The 14,563-nt window shown below is 32.7% G+C and overlaps 2 protein-coding genes across 5 annotated transcripts; both read right to left on the bottom strand.

Moving 5' to 3' along the window:
* Nucleotides 1–569: 569 nt before the first annotated feature.
* Nucleotides 570–2,836, bottom strand: LOC140980263 (uncharacterized). 3 transcript variants are annotated; one of them, XM_073445993.1, is made up of 3 exons: nt 2,684–2,834; nt 2,366–2,441; nt 570–1,443 (listed from the first exon to the last, which is right to left on the bottom strand). In XM_073445993.1, exon 3 carries the CDS (start codon nt 1,419–1,421, stop codon nt 618–620), a length of 804 nt encoding a protein of 267 aa, XP_073302094.1. In that variant the 5' UTR covers nt 1,422–1,443; nt 2,366–2,441; nt 2,684–2,834; the 3' UTR covers nt 570–617. The 3 variants fall into 3 exon arrangements, with proteins under 3 accessions (XP_073302094.1, XP_073302093.1, XP_073302095.1); XM_073445992.1 differs by lacking the exon at nt 2,366–2,441 and having other exon boundaries at nt 2,684–2,836; XM_073445994.1 differs by lacking the exon at nt 2,366–2,441 and having other exon boundaries at nt 570–1,436.
* A 1,059-nt stretch (nt 2,837–3,895) lies between these two features.
* LOC140981715 (ASC1-like protein) lies at nt 3,896–8,000 on the bottom strand. Of its 2 annotated transcripts, none has more exons than XM_073448127.1 (6): nt 7,673–8,000; nt 5,666–5,929; nt 5,428–5,583; nt 4,692–4,877; nt 4,342–4,526; nt 3,896–4,164 (listed from the first exon to the last, which is right to left on the bottom strand). In XM_073448127.1, exons 1-6 carry the CDS (start codon nt 7,750–7,752, stop codon nt 4,133–4,135), a joined length of 903 nt encoding a protein of 300 aa, XP_073304228.1. In that variant the 5' UTR covers nt 7,753–8,000; the 3' UTR covers nt 3,896–4,132. The 2 variants fall into 2 exon arrangements, with proteins under 2 accessions (XP_073304228.1, XP_073304227.1); XM_073448126.1 differs by having other exon boundaries at nt 5,666–5,895; nt 7,673–7,999.
* Between the last annotated feature and the right edge of the window lie 6,563 nt (nt 8,001–14,563).

Here is a 14,563-nt window from a genome sequence, read left to right as displayed (position 1 = left end):
ATGTGACGTAATAATAGAATAAAAAATTTCAAAAATTTTATTTTGATACTTTATTAGTTATATTTACTATATTGTTTAATTGAGTATAAATTACTCAACTATCAAGCTTATTATTTACTATTGTAAAGCCACCATACCATACCACCAAACAAGATTCTTAATTCAACATTATTTAATCTCACGATTGTTTGACATGACTCAATTTTATAATCATTAGAGTTAAAACATAATTTTGTTATCTTATCTTTATCTTTTAATTTATTATCAGACATAACAGTTAAAAAAATATTTAGATTATCTTCTTTTTTTTTTCAATTTATCATCTCCAAGCATTTTACCGATGCATATATCAAGTAATGTGTTTCAATTTAATCACATTTTAAAATAAGTACATTCACGAGTAATGGAAGAAGCGCTCACGTGGAAAAAATAGATATTCAAATTTCAACAACTTTTATGAAAAACAAAAGTTTTTTAAGGTCCAAAAATTAAGGAATTACATAAAGATAAAGCCCAAAAAAAAGGGCAGAAAGAGAGAAACATAGAAAGAAAGGGGAGCAAAGAGGGAATTGTGTAATTGAGTATGGCCTTAGGAGATGGCATCTAGAACAAGTTGATCATGTATATAAGTCGGAATCGATAACATCCTTCCGACGACTTAACCTTACATATTCATCCTCATAATCCTTGCTACTACTGCAAGTTATGCCAGTTAAAAGATTCTTAACTAGAATAGATTTCACCAATGACATCACCTGAATGCCTAAATCAGGCCATGAAACGCACAAAGTCCCGGGGATCTTCTTCAACTGACATCGACCCAACAGAGCAGCGGCCAAGCCATCCACCACACTTCCTGATGGGTAGTAATCTAATCCTTTTATAAGCGATGAATCTCCAGCCTCAGAATTTTTTCTTTCCAATGATGTTTCCAACTTGAAGGCACTTGCCTCGTCAGATGAAAGCTTACCTCGGAAGTTACAGCTTTGAATAGAATCTAAAATCAAAACTCTTTGTGGTATGATCTTTTCACCTATGAGTAACTTTGCTACTGTGTGAGACCTCTCTGAGGAAACACAAAACTGAACCAAGACGATCATAATCAACTTATCATCATCATTGAGGGAATATATGTTGCATGATTTGTCTTTAAGTGAGGGTTCAAGAGAGTTTCCAGTAAAGGGGATCTCAGGAAGAACAAGTGTCCCGATAAGAGTTTTGGAGGACAGGTGGTGTAAAAAGTGAATAGATGGGGAAGATTTGGCGATAATTAGGAGTGAAGGAGAATAGCTACTCTTGGAATCGGTAGATGAGAACACCAGCAACGGAGATGGCAATGGAGGTGGTGGCGGTGTGAAGTTGTTGAGATCTTCTAACAAAAATCTCGAAGGCGGTGGGATATCTGTTATCACATCATCCATCTCTTCTATCGAGTCCTACAACCTGAGATATCATTTAGCTTGAAATAAGCAAGTTTTATGGTGTGAGCATTTCAGAAACAGTCGCAAGCCAAAATTAACTCAAGAGCAAAGGAACAACCAAGTTTTCAGAATCAGAGCCGCAGTAAAACATCAAATCATTCACGGTACAACTAAAAATAGGAGAATAATAAGTTGCTGCTCGAGTAAATTGAAGTGCTTCACCGTTCACGTATGTAATCTAGTTTTCAAATATTCATGAAAAAACCTAAAATGGTCTAAGCAAAGTCTTCTTATTGGTTGCTAAAGGAGTAACATTATCAAAAGTACAGTATCAAGGAGTTATCATCAGGTGGGAAGCATTACAAAAACATTTTTCAGGCAGTTTGAGATTCTGGTATATTTGAATCCATGTATATACACGGCTTGCATAATATTTGACATAACGCCAAACTCATAGAGTAGATGATAACTGATACAAGAAATGTGTAAGTTTGCAATTCCATTCAGCATCTGTATTTGATCTAATTACCAGATGCCGAAAATTTGCGAGGAAGTTTCCCTAATTATGTTAAACAACACCAGTGGAGCAACTACTTTTTATGACATTGTATTGAGATGAGAAGATGCAATCTAAAACGGATATATTTCCAGGAAAGCTTTATCAAAATAGTAATATCGGCAAAAATTGAATCACTAGGCCATAATTAAGTGTTTATGGAACGTCCGGGAGGAAAACAACCCAAATGGAAAACAAATAAGAAAGAAAAACAATCAAACATAGCATTATCTAACAAAATAACCTACATCGCTTCATAATTTTACATTTGAGAAAAAAGTCAAAACATGTTTATTGAATTAGCAAAAAGCTGAAGCTAATCACCAATGCTTCAAACAAAGTAAGGCTTGGACTTTGGTCAGCAGAATAGCTAAACCAATACACTTACAAGTGATATTTGCAAACGAGAAACCCCCCAAACGAAAGCACATTAGGTCTCCTTTATGCAAAATCACGTTTTTGAGCTGAAATATCATAAATTACTCAAAAAATGTTCTTAAAAAACAATTTGGCCTCATATACTGAAACAGTAGGTAAAATTATGCAACGTTCCAATAATTTCACAGCATGCAACTATCAAAACTACTGAGAGAAAGAATTAGAAGAAAAAAAAAAGAATCAAAGAGTTGAGACAACACCACTTAGACAAAAACCAAAAGTACTTAGAATTGAATAGAGATGATAGAAAACGAGCGCGAATAGCTACCGAAAAAATAGCGAAGAAGTTATCCGACTGTCAATGAACTGGCGGTCCGGCAGCGGTTCAAACAGGTTGAGCGGTCGGATCTACGGTGGAGAGGGCTGGGGCGCTCAATTTGAAACAAAAATCATGTATGTATCTTTGCAAGTTACTTCAACATTTTAAATAAAAATATAATACTCTGTATAGCACTAATGATTTTCTTTCTAGATTGTCTCATTTTGGTGGATTTTTAAAATATATTTTAATTTTTTTTTAATTTTTAATAAAATCTTCTTTAGTGACCGGACTTGTAGCCCAGTGGTCTCACCTCCTGCCGGAATAGTCGGTTTCCTCGGGTTCGATCCCCTCCTCGGGTGATTTGTAATAAAATAAAATAAAATCTTCTTTAATACATTTTTTTTATTTTTATATTTTCTCAAATTACTCAAAATAATTATTATATTATATTTTTACTCAATCTGTTTTTATTCAAAAATTCATAATTATAATAATTTTATACATACGATAAATATTGCCAACAAAACAAACATTTATATAATAATATCACCTATACTTAAAATTAAAACTAGGTTTGCGTCATGCGTGCACATATGTAACATTGTCTTTTTTTCTTTTTCTTTTTTTCTTTTCAAATTTTATGATTTCTTATAATAGTTGTTTTTAGAAGAATAAGAGTGATTTCATTATTTAGAAATTCAAAAATCCAGATAAAGATAAATAAATATTTTAATAACTTTTAAAAAATTAGAAAGTTCATACGATGATTTTAAGACATTTTATTGAATTAAATAGAACAATTTTAAAATTTTAGAAGGCATTTTTTGTAATTTAAAAATTAAAACCAAATTTTGTTACTTAAGTCTTTTAACCTTAATGATATAATAACAATAATACTTATAATATAAGATATATCAATCGGAAACAAAATCAAACATAAATTATACTTTTTAATAATCCATAATATTGACCTTTGGCAAAAACTTGTGTGAGACGGTCTCATGAGTCGTATCTGTGAGACGGGTATCTTATTTGGGTCATCCATGAAAAAATATTACTTTTTATGCTAAGAGTATTACTTTTTATTGTGAATATGGGTAGGGTTGACCCGTCTCACAGATTAAGATCCGTGAGACGGTCTCACATAAGACCCACTCTTGACCTTTTTTTGGGTCGAATCCACTTATTTAATTTAATATATGTAGTCGAGTAGAAAAAGGAAACAACATGAAGATTGTATATATTATAATTTGAACACAATTTATTTTACAAGATCTGTTGAAGGAAATGCACTTACTTACGTGTTTCAATTAACTCTTACACAAAAACAATACTAATAATATTTTTTCATGAAATGGATCGGACAAGAGACCCGTTTCACAAAATTGACACGAAAAGTTTTATGAATAAAAAAAAACTTTCATATGAATGAACCGTAGAACTTTCCTTTTCCGATCAATCTTCGTGCAGATCTTCATCTTCAGAATCTGCAGAAGAAACAAGGGACATGGTTACCTTATTCATTGAGGGTCCACGATGCAAGAAGTTGTCGTCTTTTTGACACCCAAACAAGAATAACCATTTCTGTTGCTAACTGGAAATTTCTTTATGCTAGACAAGAGTCTAGATTAAATTTATGGAACATCTGTAAATTATTCTCTTACCAGATCGAACATCATCGCTAACTTTGCCCCTCGCAAGGACTTGCTTGACAAGCATCCGTAACATCAACACCCACCAGTAGATATGAAGAACGAGCAACGAGAAAAGAAGAAAATTGAAGATATAGTAGTAGATAGAGCCTTTCAATTTGAGTTTCTCCTTGTCCCATATCTGAGTCACTTCGTAACTGCGTTGTAAGAGTAGAACACGAATGACGAATATGACAGGAACAAGTGACTTATTAGTCTCACATGTACTTATTTTGATGGAAAACGAAGCTTTATCCAACTAAATATCTACTTCAAAATGATTCATAAAAGTATACGGCTTATTACAGAGTATGAGAATGAACCTCGTACTCCATAGGACCCAGAACGGATAGTAAATGAGACGGAGTAGGACCCAAGATAAGACAAAAAGCACAAATGAGAAGCTCGCCAATGTTTCTGCACCACTGTATTTAGACATCTTCCCTACTTCAAGAAACACATCGCTAGCATCGTGAAGAGCTAAAACAATTGAACCAACACGCACAAACCTGAACCAAGAAACAAAAATCTCTTAGCGGTACTAGATTCCACATCTTCACAATGTACCGTCCTTATGCTCGAATAATGCAGAATAAAATTGAAAATTTGGTGATATATCTAATTTTTCCTGTTTGAAGCTACTAGTTCCGTTTCTCTCATCCAGCAGAAATATTTTCAACTTATGCTTGCACTTTATAATCAAACGCTTGAAAAGACTATGACCAAACAACAATTGTTCGAGGTGGAAAAAAGCAACAATTACTCTGTTGTCCTGCGTGGCTAACTCTATGACATAACGGTTGAAACATGGTGTTGGGTGGGCCTATGATTTTAAAAGCCTTAAGTTGCATGATTATCATCTTATAATTTTTTGTACAGTAACAAGGGTTCAGGCCTACGCGAGATCTATTTGATTTCCTACTTTTAGTGTTCAGGCTTACACGAGAGCTATTTGATTTCCTACTTTTAAGGTGCTCTTTTCATTTTTCTTCAGCCCTTGTTTTCCAAATCGAGATCAGTTTTCAAAAGTAACAACACGAGCCGAAAACTTGAACAAACCTTGATGTGTAAGAAAATATAATGAGAATTAAAGTTGCAACATGATGACCCATAGAAACTCCAAAATCAGATCGCCTTGTTTCCCAAAATATCAAAGCAAAGATGGAGTATACGTAGAATCCACCAGTATACATATAGAGACCTTTCAGTTTCAACCTGTATACCAGAAACAATCAATAAACGAACTACAAAACAGAGATTCCACAATATTTTTGATAAAATAGAAAGGAAATCATACTTGCACTTTTGGTCAGGCCAAGATTGGTTTCCAGGCCCAACCCAAAAATATTTGGTATTTTTGAACCAAGGTTCGTCATATGTCACGGCTAGAGCAAAAATCTCAGCAGAAAGGAAGTAAATACATTTCCATGCTGACTCCTTGAATTTGCGTATTTTCTTCTTTTGCTCTCGTGATTCATTTTCAATGTCTTGCATTCCTTTTCCAAATATTAGACGCCTTCCGATCTTCTGCAGCATATTAATACAAGCGAAGTTGTGCAAACTGTCAAATAAAGTAGGGAAATTTTGAAGGCCAAATATTAGTTTGCAGAAAGAGAAACAAATCAAGGGTAATTAAAAACTACTGTATAAAAAACAAATTCATACTGGAGACAGAACTTGTGGTTCTCGGCATCACCGGTGATGTGAAGCAGAATTAGCAGAAGAAATCAATTACTCTATTTTTTTAGATGCAAAAGCTCAAAATTATCTGCAATAATTTTAACAAAAAATTCCTGAAAGAGAATTCTACTTGTGGAATAACCAAATCATTTTTAACTAAGTGATTACAATTAAAATAAGTTCATCCAACATCTATGTCAAGTGCAAAATAACTACAAGGTGATATATATGCCATGAGTCCTTACAAAGACTAAAAGAGAGAGTTCGTTTTTCCATGCAACAAGGCTAGCATATTTTAACAAGAAAAGAAAAAGTGCATACCGAAAATAACATAATGATAATTAGACATAGCCACAGCTGTAAGCAGGCTCGATGTTTCAATTACCAGTTTGGCCTGGCAAGATCCATTGGAGATAGAGGACGTATCATGAGAAAATCCCCAAGATGTTTTAAAACTTTAATGCCTTTTATCTCGATTCAAGCATTCTTGGTAAAACAAAAGCTTCATTTAGTTCATAAACATGCTAAAGCATGACACTGGAAAATGCATGAAAGGCAAAATAAAGGGCCTTGGTTACATGAAAATATCCCTGCCAAAACAGACTGTATGAAAAGCTTTAAGAGGAATTTCAACTTATAAAATGGAATCTTAAAAAATCAAAAACATAAAAAATATTAAACAATTATCCACCCACCTCCAATATGCTAGAACTTTTGGAACGAAGTAGCTTCTAACATGATATTACAGCCAAGATGTCAACACGTTCAAAACTCCTACAGTTATGTTCCATTAAGTTGGTGCCAGATGCTTATTCATTATCATTTGTTGTCCAGCACACAACCAACATGCATATTTACGCCTGGACTATTTATACGGGGGCTTGTGTTGCTGGTCTTTGGCTTACAAATGAGGGGGCATACATAAAACAATTGTCATTTAGCTTCCCATGAACATGAACTTGAGATTTGGGGCAAATTGGTTTCTAGCAAATGACACCATGGTCTAACGTTCCCAATGCCGCCAAACTTTGTTTTTATTAACTCATCTTATCATATCCAAAAAAAAAAAACACTATATTTCCACACAACTTCGTGCAAGAAGCCTCTGAAATGTACCACAGTTTAATGATTGAGGCTTGTCTGATTTTCCTATACTTTTATCCTGAATACAGTCGAAAGCCATAAAACATTGTTACGATCTAAAGTCCAACTGGGGAGACACCATCTTCAACATGTAGACATTCAATTTACACTATCAAGAGTCATCTTCTACGCTCTTTCATTCAAGCTTTCAGTTTCCCATAGTGACAACTAACTAAAGATTATAACATCCGATTTGAAATCGATCAACACAACCAACAAATAGAGCCATTCCAACCTCCTGGAAACTTCAAAACTTTCAATAGCTGAATTACTCCAGCATAACAATAACAAGAACCAATACAAACCCATCAGGAATAAGCATAAAAGTCAAAGTAGGCGCCATACAAATAATACAAAACATCGCGAAAAACACAATCGGATATAGATTATGACTAAGAAAGCAAATTTAAAAACAAAAACAAAAACAAAACAAAAATTCCAATTTATAAAAAGGGCAAGAATTTTTCAGGGAAAAACATACCTCGAAAACAAATCTGTCAAGGAGAAACCGAACAGTAGGAAAGAAGATTGCGAAGAAAGGTAGCACAACGAAATCTTCATATTGCGGGTAGAATTCTTGCTTCCAGTCCACAGATTTCGTCACCTCAAGAAAGCCCATGTCGACTAATATAAAGAAAAAAAACAACTCTACCTGTCTATGTAGTGATCACTGATTAAATCTGAGACTAAATATTTGCTGGGTTCATGCTTCTGAAGCTCGCTGTTTTTAGTCAAGCCCAAAAAAAGATGGGATCTTTAAGTCAAAATATTTGTGCTACGGAGTTCTTCCTATTTGACTGATAACAAAATATTAACTTAACTTTTATAGAAAACCCCTTCCAAAAATTCTTCCCAAGCAAGACCAAATGCGTTTCCATCAACAATAATTTTTTTATAAATTAATAATATTAAAACCATAAAGTTTTATTAATTTAGAAAAGTATTAACTAATTATTTTAAAAGAGTATATTTTAATCTACCAAACATAAATTTGATTATAATATTCATTATGTTGATTGATCAAATCAAATTCACAATTTAATTAGAGCAAAAATTTGTGTGAGACGGTCTCACAGATCGTATTTTGTGAGATTGATATCTTATTTGTGTCATCCATGAAAAAATATTATTTTTTATGCTAAGAGTATTACTTTTTATTGTGAATATCGATAGGATTGACCCGTTTCACAGATAAAGATTCATGAGACCGTCTCATAAGAGACCTACTCTTTAATTAGATTACAAATCATTTGAAACTGATCATACGAGAGAAAGCTCTAGGACGACAACTACTATTCATAAATTTTTTTGTTCCAATTTGATAATACAACCCCAAATCTTTAGAATGAATTATGAAAAGTTAGAGATGAAATTCAACTATATTTAATTTTTTTAAAAAATCAATATTAAAGTCATTGTTATATATCTAATTTTAAATAATTATTAATTTATAATAATAACATGACTATAGGTTTATAAAAAACTTTCGAAAAATTATTATCTTATTAATTTATCGAAATTCTGAATTTAGTATATTGACCAAAGTCTGGATCGAAAATTAATATTATTTAAAAAAAGTTATTAATTTATAAAATTCTTACTGTATATCAATAGAGTTGATCAAAAATTAAAAATAAAAATAAAATTTTTCCTATGGACAAATTACCAAAAGATTTAAAAAATAATAAATTTAAAATTATATAAAAAAATTATTTTAAAACCATACAAAATTCCCATACGAAAAAGCTCATTTAATAAAAAAATTAATTTTCTTCATCAATTTTCCTTTCACGCTTGATGTACTAAAAATTGTATAAAATAAATTTAAATGCTAACTTATTCTTGAATTGAGATTTTAGAATTTTATGGTAAATAAAATAACAAATAAAATCTTTTTTTTAAAATAACAATACAAACCTATTTTAATTACTCGTAGGTAACATATCTCATCCATTTTTAAAAAAGTTAAAATGCATTTTCGGGTCGGGTCCCTACTAGACAATATGTTGGCCCAAACTAGAAATAACAGCCTACTAAACAATATCGGAGGCATTTTGATCTAACTAATGTGATTTGATATGATTCCCGAAGTTTTGATCATGATGTTTTCACTTTTATGCTTTCTTATTTATTTACAAATGTTTCGAAACTCTTAGCTTTTAAACACTTCATTTTAATTTTCGTCTAAGTTACTAGAACATAACTAAACAGACGCTTTATCCAAGCGCTAGAATGTCTAAACACTAAGGCATAGTTTGGTACACATGCTAGTATAAACATGCGATATATAATATAAGGATAAGTTAATGATAAATAAGATGTAAGATATTATATTTAATGTTTGGTATGATTTTAATAAGAGTGATTAAATTTATATATTATATTGTAATGACAAAATTAACCTTATCATAATAAATTTTATAATTTCAAAGTTGTTACTTGAGTTCATATTTTTTATTTGTTCATGCGTCGATAGTGCTTGCATGATTTATTCATTTTTACCTAATTTTATATATTATATAATATGGTAATTGAGACTTTGATTTTGTGAGTCAAGTCAAATATCAATTTTTAAGGTTAATCGAGTGATACTAATAATTTTATTGAGATTTATAAAAATTATTTATATAATTATCTCGAATTCATTTATATAATTATCTCGAATTCATTTATATAATTATCATATTATATAATATATAAAAATAAAAAAAATATTTATTTGATTTTAATTTCTACATACTAGCATAGATTTATAAAAATCATTTATAAATTGAGGGTAATTAAGTCATTTGTAATGTATTTTATCATTAAATTAAAGTTATCACACCTAATAGAAGAGACATTTTATCCTTCTAAAAAATTATTTATCAAGGGCCCATGATGTTATCATGAACTTTTTAAAAATGTACCAAACATGGGATAAGGAGGATTATTTATCAATCCCTCCCTTATCCCATGTACCAAACTATGCTTAAAAGTATAACTTAACCAGTGTTTTGTTATTAAAATTGAAAGGTCGATATAAAACACTATGTTAGACGCAAAACTGGTCTTTCATATTGTGTTGAGTGCGAGGTCGAACTTTATTTTTCACCGAGTGCAAGTCGAACTTATTTTTGTTGTCGAGTGCAAAGTCGGATTTTGTAACCATGTTGAGCGCGAGGTCGGACTTATTTTTGTTGCCGAGCATGAGGTCGGACTTTTTAATCAATTCGAGCACGAGGTCAGACTTATTTTTGTTGTTGAGCGCGAGGTCGGACTTTTTAACCATGCTGATCATTAGGTCAGACTTATGTATGATCAAAAAATATATCATATCAATGCAAAATATTATTAATCAAATATTTGAAAATAAAGACATAATTGTAAAAGTAAAACTAATAGGATGAGTTGAGACTCTGGCTAAGCATAGTATTTCTTCATGTGCTGTATGTTCCACGGATGCTTGGTGTTCTTTCCTTCAGCGTCTTGGTCTTCTTTCCTTCAGCATCCTCCAAGTAGTAAGTCGCAATTCTTGCTTTTCCAATAACCTTGTAGGGCTCCTAATACTTCGGGTTCAACTTTCTTTTTCCCCCCTGAAATTGGATTTTCTTCATGACAAGATCCCCAACTTTGAACGACTTAGGTCGCGCTCTTTTATTGTATGTTCGAGACATCCTCTTTTGATAGGGGTCAATCTGAACAACTGCTCGAATTCTCTTTTATTTCAATAGATCCAATTCCATAGCACTTAGTTCATCATTATCCGGATCATACCCTGACCCGTGCATTTTCACGTCCGATCTCTGCTGGAAATACAACCTCAATCCCATATACTAAGCTATACGTTCTCCAGTTCCTGTTCGCGCTGTTGTTCGATAAGACCACAGCACGCTAGGTAATTTATCAACCCACTTTCCAATAGCATAGTCCAGACAAGCTTTAAGAGCTTGCACAATAGACCTATTAGTGACCTCGACCTGTCCATTGCTTTGGGGATAAGCTACGGACGTAAGGATATGTTCTTATCTTCATTTCTTTACACTATTATTGAACTTTAGAGCCGCAAAATTGAGCCTATTGTCGGATATGAGCCTCCTTGGTATCCCGAACCGACACACTGGGTTCTTCCATAAAAATTTCAAGACTCCTCCTTCAGTAATTTTGGGTAACGATTCGGCTTCCATCCAATTGGAAAAATAGTTCACTGCCACCAATAAAAAATTTCTTTGCCCATGTGCTTACGAGAAATGGTTTTACAATATTCATACTACATTGATCAAAATGGAAAGGGGAAACAACATACCTCATGAGTTTGGCCGATCTCCACCGCAACTAGCATGTTTTTGACAATTTTAACATGACCTCACGACCACTGATGCATCTTTTTTCTTGGTTGGCTGAAAGAAACCTGGCATCAAAGCATTCCGAGCTAAGGCCACATTCCTTAATTGATTGCCACAACATCTCTCATGTATTTCTCGAATAATACAATCAGCTTCTTCTGGCCCAAGAACATCAATACAAGTATAGAGAAAGATCTCTTGTATAGTATATCAACTATGAGCGTGAAGCGGAGTGCTCTTCTCCTGACCTCTCGAGCCTTTTTCCGTTCAACCGAGATTATCCCATGACATAAGCATTGATGAACATCATATCTATAATCCCCTTCCAATAATTTTACTAACCTGACATTAAGATAATCACTTTGCGAGACAAGCTTTTGTCCGACCAAGTCTTGCTTGAGGTTCAACAAGAGAGCTGGCCATCTTGGCCAACCAATCCGCTTTTTCATTTTCAGTCCAGGAGACTTGTTCCATGATCAACTCTAAAAAATTTTCTTTAGCTTTTTCAATAGCTCGGGCATATCTGACCATTTTCTCATTTTTCACTTTGAACTTGGCCTTCCTTTGTTGTATTACCAATTCGGAATCTGAATATAGGATGACTAGGGTAACACCCATGTTTCGGGCATCCCTAAGCCCGGCTAAAAGCGCTTCATACTCAGCTTCACTATTAGAGGCCCGGAAGTTCATCTTCACTGCAATGTTGGTGTCTTCACCCCAAGGAGATATCATCACAACTCCTACCCTACTTCATGTTTGATAAGAAGAACCATCTATAAAGATCTTACATTGTTCTTCCTCTGGTACCCGAACAGCTTCAGCAAGAAAGTCAGCTAAATCTTGGGCTTTAATGGTCAACCTGGACTCAAATTTGATATTGTGTTCACTAAGCCCAGTCACCCAATTAATCAATTACCCAAAAGTGTCCGGGTGCGAAACAATTTTTCCCACGACGCGGTAGGTGAGGACAATGATAGGATGTGATAAGAAATAAGCCCTCAGCCTCCTAGCCGTGATGACAAGAGCCAATGCCAACTTTTCTTAAGTGTGTGTAAATGATGAGAATAATTATTTAAGAAATATATTGTTCTTAAAAGCCAAAAAATAATGAATAAATAAATTTAACTACCATATACCACTAGTATTAATTATGATTAAAAAAAATATCTAGTGACATTAAGAAGAAAAAGAACTTAAAAAATTAATATGAATATGAATAAATAAATATGTAAAAGAAACTGAACATTTTGGATGAACAAAAACTCTTATGAGATCGTTTCATTAATAAATTTTGTGAGCCGAATCTTCGATCCCACCTATTTTATGAATAAATATCCCTATATATGTCAAAAACATTAATTTTAACGACAATTATGAATCAGATCAACTGACATCACGGATAAAAATCTATAAGACAATTTTACAAGAAACCTATGAATGAGGTCCAACTTTATGAGACACCACGCTATGTATTGTGTAGGATCGAGCGCTTGCTGTTTTACTAAAAGCTATAGCTGGTGGTAATGGTGCAACTCAAATCTTTTAAACCGTACAACAGCTCAAGCAACACGGTTCGACCGCTCTACCAATCAGGGACAATTATTGCACCCAACAATCTACCTCCCAATAACTGCACTCCTTGCAATCAATGGGAATCGAACCCGTGAGCTTGACTCTGATACCAATTGTAGGACCGAGCGCTTGCCGCTTTATCAAAAGCTATAGTTGGTGGTAATGGTGCAACTCAAATCTTTTAAACCGCACAGCAGCTCAAGCACCACGGTTCGACCGCTCTACCAAGCAGGGACAATTATTGCACCCAACATATTGCTTAACATTTGAAAAATTATTTAACCATACCAAATATAAGAAATTTTTTTTTTGCAATTTAATAATTATTTTGACACATCAAAGTGGATATGGTATAAAATTTATCTACATCTTATAAATTATATCGAATATGTAATACATTCATATTGTCACATTGTTATCACATACAAGTTTGCAAAGCCATGATTGATACTCGAACATTTTTTTAATAAAAAAAATTGAGTAGGTCGATTTATTTTCAAGAACTAATTAAATCGATTGAAAAATTCATCAAACCCAATTTCACCATAATGAAATTTCACAAGATCCAAATATAACTTGCACAAAAAACCGAACCAAAATAACCACAACACCAAACTAACATAATCAAAATACATAAAAAGTAATTTTGACCTAAGTTTGATACACTAAATTTGTTTAATTTAAGCAAAAAATTTTATTAAAAAATAAAAATAAAAACCAATCTGTAGTCAAATTATTCCAATCTAGTTATCAAATTAACTTAGTCGCTTACTAGTAACAATAAAATAATGAGTAGGTCTTTCATAAGACGGTCTCACGGATCTTTATTCGTGAGACAGATCGATCATATCCATATTTACAATAAAAAGTAATATATTTGACATAAAAAGTAATACTTTTTCGTGGATGATCCATGTAAAATATCTGTTTCATAAAATTGACCCGTGAGACCGTCTCACATGAGTTTTTGTGTAAAATAATAGTACACAGATCATATTTGTTGGCCTAATTTAAACAATTGTTGACCAATGCGGAGGGAATGTTAATTGCACAAAGTATCATTAATACATAGGCATTGGGAGTAGACTTTCACATTGCACAATAATGAGACTGATCTTGAAATATGGGCGTCAATTCGGGTGGGTCGGATTGAGTAATAGTACTATTCAAAAATTTCTCAACCCGAACCCAATCGAACCCGGGCCAACCCAAAAACTCTCAACCCGAACCTGAACCCGAATCAACCCGATCAACCTGTATAACTCGTATAACCCGATTTTGAATTTTTTTAAATTTTTTTAAAAAAATTAAATAAAATTCAAAAAAAAATTTTAATTTAAACACATAATAACAAAATATCCCTCATATATATGATTTAAATTTGAAGTCTAATTGTAGAAAAATAAAGTATATTTACTAAATCATATAAACAATTATTTAAAAAATAAAAAATATTAAAATAAATATTAAATTAT

Source organism: Primulina huaijiensis, chromosome 7, assembly GCF_012295235.1.
Source record: "Primulina huaijiensis isolate GDHJ02 chromosome 7, ASM1229523v2, whole genome shotgun sequence".
Classification (NCBI taxonomy): Eukaryota; Viridiplantae; Streptophyta; class Magnoliopsida; order Lamiales; family Gesneriaceae; genus Primulina; species Primulina huaijiensis.
This window is presented reverse-complemented; position numbering and strand designations above follow the sequence as displayed.

Bases quoted from the DNA above. Each gene is read 5' to 3' on its own strand.
- LOC140980263 (XM_073445992.1), bottom strand. From the start codon at position 1,421: ATGGATGATGTGATAACAGATATCCCACCGCCTTCGAGATTTTTGTTA.
- LOC140981715 (XM_073448126.1), bottom strand. From the start codon at position 7,810: ATGGGCTTTCTTGAGGTGACGAAATCTGTGGACTGGAAGCAAGAATTC. The intron at 5,896-7,672 runs GTATGTTTTTCC...AATATGCTGCAG, and splicing joins TTGACAGATTTGTTTTCGAG to AAGATCGGAAGGCGTCTAAT. The intron at 4,878-5,427 runs GTTTGTTCAAGT...TTCTTGGTTCAG, and splicing joins ATATTTTCTTACACATCAAG to GTTTGTGCGTGTTGGTTCAA.